At 35.9% G+C, this 12,964-nt stretch overlaps 1 protein-coding gene across 3 annotated transcripts in view; it reads left to right on the top strand.

The window, feature by feature from the left end:
- The window catches only part of HDAC9 (histone deacetylase 9), a 938,800-nt gene that overhangs the window by 642,134 nt on the left and 283,702 nt on the right, over positions 1 to 12,964 (top strand). For all 3 annotated transcript variants that reach the window (XM_073238726.1, XM_073238727.1, XM_073238728.1), the window contains exon 17: positions 9,278 to 9,411. In XM_073238726.1, the coding sequence (XP_073094827.1) occupies positions 9,278 to 9,411 (134 nt within the window). The remainder of the gene's footprint in view (positions 1 to 9,277; positions 9,412 to 12,964) is intronic.

Here is a 12,964-nt window from a genome sequence, read left to right as displayed (position 1 = left end):
ATGGCCTTTACTATGTTGAGGTACTTGCTCTCTATTCCCATTTTGATGAGAGTTTTTATCATGAATGAATGTTGAATTTTGTCAAATGCTTTTTCAGCATCTATGGAAATGATCATGTGGTTTTTGTCTTTCTTTTTGTTGATGTGGTGGATGATGTTGATGGATTTTCGAATGTTGTACCATCCTTGCAGCCCTGGGATGAATCCCACTTGGTCATGGTGTATTATCCTTTTGATATACTGTTGAATTCTGTTTGCTAACATTTTGTGGAGTATTTTTGCATCTACGTTCATCAGGGATATTGGTCTGTAGTTTTCTTTTTTGGTAGGGTCTTTGCCTGGTTTTGGTATTAGGGTGATGTTGGCTTCATAGAATGAGTTTTGGAGTGTTCCCTCCTCTTCTATTTTTTGGAACACTTTAAGGAGAATGGGTATTATGTCTTCTCTGTGTGTCTGATAAAATTCCGAGGTAAATCCATCCGGCCCCGGGGTTTTGTTCTCGGGTAGTTTTTTCATTACCATTTCAATTTCTTTGCTTGTAATTGGTTTGTTTAACTTTTGTGTTTCTTCCCTGGTCAGTCTTGGGAGGTTATATTTTTCTAGGAAGTTGTCCATTTCTTCTAGGTTTTCCAGCTTGTTGGCATATAGGTTTTCATAGTAGTCTTTAATAATTCTTTGTATTTCTGTGGAGTCTGTCATGATTTTTCCGTTCTCATTTCTGATTCTGTTGATTTGTGTTGATTCTGTTTTTCTTTTAATAAGTTTGGCTAGAGGCTTATCTATTTTGTTTATTTTCTCAAAGAGCCAGCTCTTGGTTTCATTGATTTTTGCTATTGTTTTATTCTTCTCAATTTTGTTTATTTCTTCTCTGATCTTTATTATGTCCCTCCTTCTGCTGACTTTAGGCCTCATTTGTTCTTCTTTTTCCAGTTTCGATAATTGTGATGTTAGACTATTCATTTGGGATTGTTCTTCCTTCTTCAAGTGTGCCTGGATCGCTATATACTTTCCTCTTAAGACTGCTTTCGCTGTGTCCCACAGAAGTTGGGGCTTTGTGTTGTTGTTGTCATTTGTTTCTATATATTGCTTGATCTCTATTTTGATTTGTTCAATGATCCATGGATTATTTAGAAGCATGTTGTTAAGCCTCCATGTGTTTGTGAGCCTTTTTTTTTTCTTTGTAGAATTTATTTCTAGTTTTATACCTTTGTGGTCTGAAAAATTTGTTGGTAGAATTTCAATATTTTGGAATTTACTGAGGCTCTTTTTGTGAGCTAGTATGTGGTCTATTCTGGAGAATGTTCCATGTTCACTTGAGAAGAATGTGTATCCTGTTGCTTTTGGATGTAGTTCTATAGATTTCTGTTAGGTCCATCTGTTCTAGTGTGTTGTTCAATGCCTGTGTGTCCTTACTTATTTTCTGCCCGGTGGATCTATCCTTTGGGGTGAGTGGTGTGTTGAAGTCTCCTAAAATGAATGCATTGCAGTCTATTTCCCTCTTTAGTTCTGTTAGTATTTGTTTCACATATGCTGGTGCTCCTGTGTTGGGTGCATATATATTTAGAATGGTTATATCCTCTTGTTGGACTGAGCCCTTTATCATTATGTAGTGTCCTTCTTTATCTCTTATTACTTTCTTTGTTTTGAAGTCTATTTTGTCTGATATTAGTACTGCAACCCCTGCTTTCTTCTCACTGTTGTTTGCCTGAAATATGTTTTTCCATCCCTTGACTTTAGGTCTGTGCATGTCTTTGGGTTTGAGGTGAGTTTCTTGTAAGCAGCATGTAGATGGGTCTTGCTTTTTTATCCATTCTATTACTCTGTGTCTTTTGATTGGTGCATTAAGTCCATTTACATTTATGGTGATTATTGAAAGATATGTACTTATTGCCATTGCAGGCTTTAAATTTGTATTTACCAAAGGTTCAAGGTTAGCCTCTTTAGTATCTTACTGCCTAACTTAGCTTGCTTATTGAGCTGTTATATACACTGTCTGGAGATTCTTTTCTTCTCTCCCTTCTTATTTCTCCTCCTCCATTCTTCATATGTTGTGTGTTTTGTTCTGTGCTCTTTTTAGGAGTGCTCCCATCTAGAGCCATCCCTGTAAGATGTCCTGTAGAGGTGGTTTGTGGGAAGCAAATTCCCTCAGCGTTTGCTTGTCTGGGAATTGTTTAATCCCGCCATCATATTTAAATGATAGTCGTGCTGGATACAGTATCCTTGGTTCAAGGCCCTTCTGTTTCATTGCATAAAATACATCATGCCATTCTCTTCTGGCCTGTAGGGTTTCTGTCGAGAAGTCTGCTGTTAGCCTGATGGGTTTTCCTTTATAGGTGACCTTTTTCTCTCTAGCTGCCTTTAAAACTCTTTCCTTGTCCTTGATCCTTGCCATTTTAATTACTATGTGTCTTGGTGTTGTCCTCCTTGGATCCTTTCTGTTGGGGGTTCTGTGTATTTCCGTGGTCTGTTTGATTATTTCCTCCCCCAGTTTGGGGAAGTTTTCAGCAATTCTTTCTTCAAAGAGACTTTCTATCCCTTTTCCTCTCTCTTCTTCTTCTGGTACCCCTATGATACAGATATTGTTCCTTTTGGATTGGTCACATAGTTCTCTTAGTATCGTTTCATTCCTGAAGATCCTTTTGTCTCTCTCTGTGTCAGCTTCTATACATTCCTGTTCTCTGGTTTCTTTTCCTTCAATGGCCTCTTGCATCTTATCCATTCTGTTTATAAATCCTTCCAGGGATTGTTTCACTTCTGTGATCTCCTTCCTGATTTCTGTGATCTCCCTCCGGACTTCATCCCATTGTTCTTGCATTTTTCTCTGCATCTCATCCCATTACTCTTGTATTTTTCTCTGCATCTCTGTCAGCATGTTCACGATTTTTATTTTGAATTCTTTTTCAGGAAGAGTGGTTATGTCTGTCTCCTTCTCAGGTGTTGTCTCTGTGATCTTTGTCTGCCTGTAGTTTTGCCTTTTCATGGTGATAGAGATAGTTAGCAGAGCTGGTACGAGTGACAGCTGGAAGAGCTTTCCTTCTTGTTGGTTAGTGGCCTTCCTCTCCTGGGAGAATAGCGACCTCTAGTGGCTTGTGCTGGGCAGCTGTGCGCAGACAGGGCTTCTGCTTCCTGCCCAGCTGCTATGGAGTTTATCTCCGCTGTCGCTGTGGCCATGACCTGGCTCGGGCTGCTGCTCCAAAATGTTGGAGCCCCGTTGGAGGGGAAGCAGTGGGTGGCTATTTATCTCCATAAGGGGCCTCTGTGCTCCCTGCTGCCCAGGGGGTTAGAGCGCCCAGAGATCCCCAGATTCGCTGCCTCTGTACTAAGTGTCCTGCCCTGCCCCTTTAAGACTTCCAAAAAACACTCTCCAAACCAAAACAGCAACAGCAACAACAAAAGAAGAAAAAAAAAAGAGAAATGCACGATTTTCTTCATCCTCAGCCACCTGTCTCAGGCACCAGCTCACCGGTCTTGCTTCCCTGTTTCCCTGGTAGTAGGGTCCTTATCCCTTTAAGACTTCCAAAAAGCACTTGCCAAAAAAAAAGAGGGGAAAAAAAAAAAAGGCCGCTCCTGTTTCTTTGTTCTCCAGCATTGGCCTCAGGCACCCGCTCACTGGTCCTGCTGCCCTGTTTCCCTAGTATCCAGGATCCCATGCATGCATTGTGCGCTCTTGTCTGGATGGCTGTGGCTGGGTGTTCAGCAGTCCTGGGCTCCCTCTCCCTCCCTGCTGACTCCTCTCCACCCACTGGGAGCTGGGGGGAGGGGCGCTCACATCCCGCCAGGCTGGGGCTTGTATCTTACCCCCTTCGCGAGGTGCTGGGTTCTCGCAGGTGTGGATGTGGTCTGGATGTTGTCCTGTGTCCTCTGGTCTCTATTTTAGGAAGAGTTGTCTTTGTTATATTTTCATAGATAAATGTGGTTTTGGGAGGAGATTTCTGCTGCTCTACTCACACCGCCATTTTGGCTCCCGAACATGTTATTTTTTAATTAAAATAATTTTTGCTTTTTCATGTCTGAGAATGTCACCCTATTACCTTCATATATACTTGGACATAGGCTTACTGGAGCACACATTTTTTTTTGTTTGAAAGTCTGGATATATAATCAAATGGTCGAGTGTGTAGCATTGAGGAGAGGTCCGAGTTTCACATTGAAGAGAAGTCTGAGGCCACTCTTATATATATTCCTTTGTGGGCAGCCTGTTCATTCTTTTCTGGAGCTTGAGAATGTATTTTCTTGTTAATTTAAAAGAACAAATCATCTTTATGATGTGCATGTGCAGTTACATGCTCATGCACATCTTTCTCCTAATAGAGAAATTTTTCATTTATTCCTATTAGTCAATCTGATTTCCTCCTCAAGAGCATTCACAACTTTTTAATTCAGTGATCAATTCTCTGACCTCCATATTTTTCTCTCTATGTGTATATCTCTAAGTTTGTGTTCAGTGGCACTGATCTGACTTCCTAAAGTCTAAGTTTCTTTTTTGTTTTTTCCAATATAGATTTTAATTTCACTCTTAATTATTTAGTTTCTTTGCAATTCTTACTTCTCCATCTTTCTTTTTAATCAAGAATTTAGCTTGATCTCTCCCTTTAGCTGTTAGCTCCTGTCTTACAGGGCCAATGTCTTTTGACATTTGAGGATGCCAAAATGTTTTCCCAAATCTTATTTTGGTTCATATAGTAAATCATGTTCATGAGCTAAATGGTAGGAATAATGTTTCTGTAGCATATTCTCACAGGCCCTGTTTTTTTTTTAACTGTTGTTTGTTTCTCCTGTTTACTCATTCTTGAATATAGAGAAATATTTCCAGATATTTTGCCATCAAATGTAGTGAATTGTGTTTGATTTTACTTTTTGCCAGCTTACATGCTGGTTGAATGTCAACACTTAATCCAATTCCTAGGTATTAACAGACTTTCAGATAGTGTTCTTTAGAAGGTCTAAGGTACGATTTCTTCTACCCACTACTTTTTAGCTGTCTGATACTCTGATAAGATGATTTAAGTAAAAAAATGTAGGTCTTAGAAAATGCTTCTTCTTATCAAAGGCACAATTTAGCAAATTTTAAACAGTCATTTTTGGATATTTCATCTGCTTGCTGGACCAATCAGATTTCTTATGTAATTAAAAATTACACTACCTGGTACTTTAAGTGTTCTTGTTAAAAGGTACGAATATTAGAGGTCTTAGAATGTAAAGAATATAGTAGAAATAGAAAAAATAAGGCACAATAAGCTTTATGGAAGATTGGAATTATGGATAGAAAGTACAAGAACATATGTTTTGGGTATGATATGGAGGTTCTAAAAAAACTTGTCATGTAACTATATTTTACATGCTTCATCTTTACTACTAGATCATCTTTACTACTTGATTTTATATACATATATGTGTGTATATATATTTTAATGTTATGTATATTTTATATATATTATATATACTTTATAATATATTATTTTATATATGTTATATATATATACTTTATAATATATATATTTTATTCTGTATGAGGTGTTTAATAAGTGTTGTTGAACAAATGCTCTGGGAAGGTATAAAACCACAGGCAGTTCCCTTACTTGTAATATGAAGTTGAATGTTAAAAACTGAAAATCAGATTCAGGAGTTTTAGGTCTGAAGATTCTAGATTCAGCTTTCCTAGCCGACTAAGGTGGACTCGGCCTAACAGTGTCATATGAGGCTGGGTATAAACTTGAAGACATGAATGGATTCTGTGGCTAAATAATGATTTAACTACATATAATGATTAAGAAAAGGAAAAGACACACACTAGGTGCTGCAAATACTTATCTCATTTAAGAAACCTGAAAGCCTGAGAAAGCACAAAGTCCAGTCTTACCTAAAAAATTAACAAAAAATTTTAAGAGGTTCTTTTTTTTTTTTTTTTTTTTGTAGAACATAGATTACTAGGGTTTAAAATGCAGGCAAAGACTTTATTTTAAGATTCCTTTGTTCATTTTCCCAAACCCTAATTTTAACTCTTGTCCCATTAATCCATAGAGAGATTGATCCATTGGTTTTTGTTGCAAGTGGTAACCAATGGGGCAGAAAGAGTCAAAGAAAAGTAGAATTCCATATGAATCCCAAAGAGAAGAGCAGGCTTGTTTCTAGAAGAAAACAAAAAAGTAAAAGAAAGGAGTGGAGCTGAAGGATGAGGTTAAAGTCTCATCTTGAAGTCTACCTGTTAACACTTCACTGCTACATCATTAAGATGAATAAGTGGTTTAGGGTTCCAGACTTTATTTCCCTTTAAATTCAAATGTCTTTCCAAGACCTCCTGCACTTTGTATTATAATCTCCAGATACTTGGCAATAACTTACAGCTACCATAACCTCTTTCATATATATATGTATATATTTTGGTGGTAACTTATGGAGAAAATAGAAAAGGAGGAGCAGTTACTTTAGAGGTGACATTAAATATGTCAAGAGATGAAATAATGAAAAAAATTAAGCAACTCATTAGAATCTGTACTCTTGAAGAATATATTTTCAAATGAGAGAAAGACAGTATTTTTTGTTTCTGTGTTATCATTAAGATATCTTTTATGTAGTTGAAACTGTGGTTGAATTAGCAGTTCCTGTAATGTAATAGGAACTTACAAATACTTTATGTATCTGAATAGCAAAGAAATGTCTTACATATCTTTATTATTTTGAATGTCACATTTTATGCCTGCCTGCATTCCCTTCTGCCTTTCTACATATCTTGCTTTTGATTTTATTTAAGAATATTTATTCATCTCCTCTTTGTGCAAAAATGCCATGTAGTCCTATAAAAAGCTAAGTAAAATATATGACTATATTACAGGCACTTTCCTATAGGAAGATAAGGCATGTAAAACATAGAATACTGATGAAGTAAGGCTGCAGAAACTTCAGGCATCTGAGGAGATCCACCAGTTAGGTTCATCAAGGAAGGCTTTGTAGTGGAAATAGCTGACCTAGTTCTTCCATCAGATACATTAATTTCTGCTTTTCACTCATTCATTAAAACTACATTTGAGGCCTATTAATACTCCAAGCATGCTTATAGACACTAAGAGTTCAGTGGTAAATAGTACAACTCTAGTCTGTGCTTTCATAGATGTTAACAGCTAGTGAAGAAAATGTATAATTAAAAAGATCACACAACTACATAATTGTTATAAATGCTCTGAAGAAGACCTAGAAGAGGCGGTGACATCATATAGTAAGAGACCTAATTTAGAGATTGCAGGGAATGCTTTATTGAGGAAGGGACATTAAATGGATAGGAATTAGCTACATGAGGGCTATAGTTATATGAGACAAGAAGGAAGGATTTTTGGCATAGATGGGACAGCATGTATGAAGGTCCCAAGGCTGTTAGGATTTTGATACTTTTGAGGAATGGGAGGTAGGCCTTTGTGGAAGAAATGGAGATCAAGGGAGGGAGGTATATAAGAAGAAGATGGAAAGGTGGAAAAGGGCCTGTCTATGTTGGCCTTGAGAAACTTGAATCTCATCAGTCAAGTTACCAAAGGATTTAACCAAAAGTAGCTACTGTTGAGGGGCAAATAGCATAGAGTGTGAATGTCAGATAGCCGGCTGCAAGGCTATCTCAGGAGTTCAGATTGGAGATAGTAGTACCATGGGTTGTGTATAGTTTTGGTACACTGGAGATAAAAAGTGAGTGATTCAAGATGTGTTTTGGAGGAAAAACAGACACTACTTCTTGGTTCATTGGAGAGCAAGTGTCAAAAGGGTGCTAAGATATCTTGCACAAACAATGTAGATCATGAGGCCCTTTACTGAAATGAGAAACACTATGCAGTTTAAGATCATGAACTCAGATCTGAGACATTTTCACATAACAAAAGCCATGAGACATCCAAGTGGAAATCTTGGATGGACAATTAAAATAGACACATGTGCTAGTATACCACTCCAAAGAGAGCTCAGCACTGAGGATGGATTTGTGGGAGTTGGGCATAGGAATACATTTTAAACCATTTGAGTCTTAAGAATGGATGTTATTTGGACCAGCAAAATGATATTTTTCTTAGGATAACTTTTACCATGTGGTTTCAAAATACATATGCCATTCTTCTGCCTGATTTTAGTATACCCAGGGACAAATATTTTCCCCTCTTGAGTAATATTTCTCCACCATGATACTATAAATCAAAGGTAGAATAAAATTGCATTAATTATTCTTACTTTTCAAACAGTTGCTGGTACTTAGCTGTTCTTGAATAGATAATTTTTGCTTTTTAATTTTATATCATGGATTCTACTGCCCTCACTCCATGCACCCAGAGAAGGTAATTTATTGGAATAGTTAATTGGCTAGGTAATTTCTTCTGTCAGGCAGTTTTGAAATAACATGTTTTCTCCTCAGGAAATTAGGTTAAAGGTAGAAATCTTTAAAAAATTAACCAGCATTACAATTATCATCTAATTTATTGCTTTAAAAAGTCCTATTTTTGTGTCCCTAATAGTTCATTTAATCACATTTTTATAAACTCTTTCCCATCATAGAGTCCAACTGAAATATGAACTCAATGTGTAATAATTTAAAAGCAGATTTTATTTATTAAGTATCTATGAAATCTCTACTAAAGGTATTTCAGTTGGACTTTACTCATTGTTTGAAATGTCCTACAATATCATAAGATGTATAATACCCATATTCCTTACAGATGAGCATGAATTATGAGACGAGCACAGTAAGCAAAGAGAAACTGCACAACTTTGAAGGAATCGCTGAACAGAATAGGCAAACCATTGAAAAGTCTTCCAGTTTATCACAGGGATGTAGCTCTGATGTAAAGTGAGACTAGAATTACTCATGAAATACATTCACGATTTAAAGAGTCAGCTCATTTTGTGGCTTCAGTGATACAATTTAAACCTTGACTGAATTGTATTATCTATCTAAAAATATTTCATTGTGATTTAAGATATGGGCAAAATTAGTCTTTTTTTAAATTAAAGTCTAAGATCACCCTCTCCATCACTTTACAGATTTACTAAGCTAGGGTCTGAGTACTGATTAATCCATAGGCTGACTTTAAAAAAAAAAAAAATATATATATATATATATAGATAGATAGATAGATAGATAGATAGACAAGACTAAATAGCTCTTATGTGCTCTTGGAAATTTGCCAATGTGCATTATTTCTCTATTTGTAAATTTACTTTTAAAAGATGCCTTTTTTGGAATCATCTATTAATATTGTCATCTAACTTGTATCATTACCCTATCTTAATGCTGTTCCTTTGTCCTGAAGGAATTGCCTATGACCCTCTGATGCTGAAACACCAGTGCATCTGTGGCAGTTCCACCACCCACCCTGAGCATGCTGGACGAATACAGAGCATCTGGTCACGGCTGCAAGAAACTGGGCTGCTAAGTAAATGTGAGGTAATCCAGAATTGGCCACACTCTTTTACTTACTTAAATAAATCATGTAAAGAGGCCCTTATTCATTTGGGTAGTAGGAGAAAAATGTTAACCCTGTGGCATAAACACCGTGATAAATGAACCATCATAGACACTAGTAGCACAGAACTTACTGACCTGACTCCAGGCTGGGCACACAGTAGGTACTCAGTCAGTGTTGGTGGACTGAGCAGCTGCCTGATGTGTGTGTGCTATTATTGCAGGCTGTTTCTTGGTATACCCATTAGCATTCTTGTTTCCAAATAGGTGTCATTTATTGAATTAATTTTATGAGAAACTCTTTGCAAATTGGTAAGTGCTAAATAGTTTTTTATTATTATAAGGTATATTTTGAACTCAAATATAGGCCAGTTTTGCTGCATAGAAATGAATAGATTTAAAGTATTAACTGTCCTTTTACCAAGAAAAGACTCTTCTTTTTATTGAGGTTGTCAATGTTTTTATATTTTTATGGTACAGGTTTGAATATTTTTATCAGTATTTCTTTAAACTCACTTCTGTAGACTGAGTCCCATTTTTAATTTAGGAAAATCTACTCTTCTAGGCTTTCAAAGGTTAAAAGTAAAAATGATATCCATTCAAAAAGATTCCCATTGTCAGATTTGCAAAATAATAACCAACAGTTGTTTGCTTTTCTTGCTGTAAATGTCCATTGTTGCCTAAGATCCAATAACATTCTATATCTGACTATAAATCATTTTTAAAAGAAAAATATCTTCTGTGGATCTTTTCATATTACTTTAACATTTATTGGTCAAAAAATATTTTTTCCTGGGTCTGTATTACGTTCCAGACATGTTCTAGGGATTAGAATTGTAGAATTTCACAATACAAAAAAACAGGGGTTCTTATAGACACAATTTATCATGTTGCTGTTTGGTTCTGTTGTCCATCTTGAGTGAAGGAAATCCAATATAGTTCTCACAAGTTTGGGGAGAAATTAAATGGGTAATATTTTGATAACAGTTATGCCATGAGGAAGCTGATCCATTGAGACCATACTAAATTCTCTATGCTTTGATAACATAAAGAAGCAATCTTTGGGGATAACTTTGGAAGTAATTAATTTTTGGCAACCCGTAAGTAGTCAAAAAAATTCCTATTCAAAGCCAAGGTTGTTTAAAGCGAATCTGTAAAATAATTCAATTGAAATAGAAGTGCCAAAACAGACAGAATGTTTCTTAGTCATCTGTGCTTGCCTGTATTTGATAATATAGTGTGAGTTACATCAGTCTGATCCTTCTTCTCTGCATAGTAGCAAAAATAATTTGAAGATGCAAAGTCATTCATTTCCTGTGTTTATTTTTGTGGATAAATTATTTTCTTCATTGATTTTCTCTTTTGAAGACAATATATCTCATTTTATGGGGGAAATAATGGTTATTATCTTTATATCAAAGTACAGATAATGTTTATGGGTCATTCAGCTGCTGGGATTGTGAGTGAATACACCAGAGCAGTGGGCACAGATTTAATGTCATAACTTTTTTATATGGTTTTAATAGAATTATCAAATGTTTTTTATATTTAAAGTTTAGCTTTTGCTTAAATGTATCTTTTCCCTAGAAACCCCAAAGGGAAGGAATTTGAGTTAGATTTATTTCTCTGGTTCTTTCCTGAATTAAAGTCTATTTTTCACCTTCTTGCTAGTAGCATCCATATTCTGTGGCACAGGCTTCCATACTCTGGTACATTTTAGAGTTATCTTTAAGGTTTTCATGTTTTTGATAGTGCAGCTTGGAGGCCAAACCACTCTGTTGTCTTCCCAGTCCCATATGGAATATGTAAAATAAACCAGAAAGGAGTCTTACTTGTGTTGAACTGGTCTTAATGGACATTTATTCATGAGAACATTGCTGTCTCACCTTGGCATCTATCACATATATATGTTTCCCAGCTTGACAGTCTTCCTGTCCTTTTGTCAGCTGAGACATAGCTATTTACATTCTTTTACTTTAAGGTCTTTGTTATATACTGGAACCTTATCCCAATCACTCCAAATTTGTAGTTGTTGATCTCAGCCTTCAGATGCATTATTAGATTGTGGTATTCCTTAGATCTATTACCTGAGGGAACACTGTGAAAGGAGCAAAGTGCAGAAATAAATGGAATGTAGTATGGTTCACACTAGTCTTAAAATTTAAGTCTGTTATCTTTTTCTGATTAGTCTTCTTTTTCAGTTCCTCATAAATCACATTATTTTAGCCCTGTATTATTTGAAACCATAAAATACAGTTTATACAATAATGCCAGCCGATGTGACATCAGACCTAACGTGAAATGTCAGAAGCACTGTGGGGTCAATGGGAATTAGTCCAGCCCACGCTTAGTCAGCTAAATAAGAGTCTGTCTGGAAACAGTCACACAGGTAACAAATAGTACACTTGAAAGCTCAGATCAGCACATTTGCTCTTAATGAAGACTGAGCACGAAAGTCTGATCCAAAACTTTGCAATAATGCAAATCAAACTCTCTTTCTCCTTACATAATTTGAGAGCACTTCACCAGGTGTTTGTTCTCTTAAGCGATAAAATTGTTGCCCACGTGTATTTGTTTGTTCCTATGTTATCAAAGTATCTATGACTTTATGCTGATCTAATCATGGAATTTAATTTCTACAACCATTAAAAACAATTAACTTTATGAGACCAAGGAATTTAATGTTCTTTTTTCTGTGTGTGAATGATTTTACGAATATTCAAAGTGGAGTTTTAGAGATGATCATTAACTAAACAAATGTTATCCTTTTCTAGAGACACTCAGGTCTATATAAGATAACACATAGTACTGAAAGGGATAAAACATGGAACCAAAAGAAACATGACTATTCTCTTTTGCTAATATCTATCTGGAGAGTAGTGGGGAGGGAACATACAGTATTTATTCCAAACCGGTTTAGCCATCTGAAAAATAGGAGAATCTATTTCTTTAGCTGGTACTCTACTAATAAACACAATTGAAACAACTGCTACCTGTTCATTACGAATTTTCTTTTAAAGTTTTTCAACAAGTTAATTCTAATACACACATTTATTAATATATTATTAAAATTAATAAACTCTCTTGCAAGGATGCTAACCTTTCTATCTCAAACCAGATTATTTCAAAATTTCAATACTATGAAAAAATACAACAAACCTTTTAGCAATTCACCAAAACTCATTACAATGAGTTGCTGAAAAACCAGGAGAAAACCACACTGTAAGTAGCAATTGATCAGGTACGTGGTGGGTGCATTATCTGGTTGAAGAGGCAAGTAGTTTCCCATGTTAAGTATTCCTGGTTAGTGTTTATGAGCCTTCTACAGGGACAGAGACCAATTAACAAGATCTTTCAGTTGGACTTAATCACTTTAAGGAAGAAATTAGGTTCCACCTTGGGTTTTAATGAATGTTTACCACGATGACCCAAGGATTTATGGAGAATCAGGCCTTTCTTTCTGAATTGTCTAGGTAGGACTATCAGGAAGTTAATGTCCAGCTCTGTTCCTTGGTATGTGTAAAGCATGCATTCC

The sequence above is a fragment of the Manis javanica genome, chromosome 6 (assembly GCF_040802235.1).
Source record: "Manis javanica isolate MJ-LG chromosome 6, MJ_LKY, whole genome shotgun sequence".
Lineage (NCBI taxonomy): Eukaryota > Metazoa > Chordata > Mammalia > Pholidota > Manidae > Manis > Manis javanica.
This window is presented reverse-complemented; position numbering and strand designations above follow the sequence as displayed.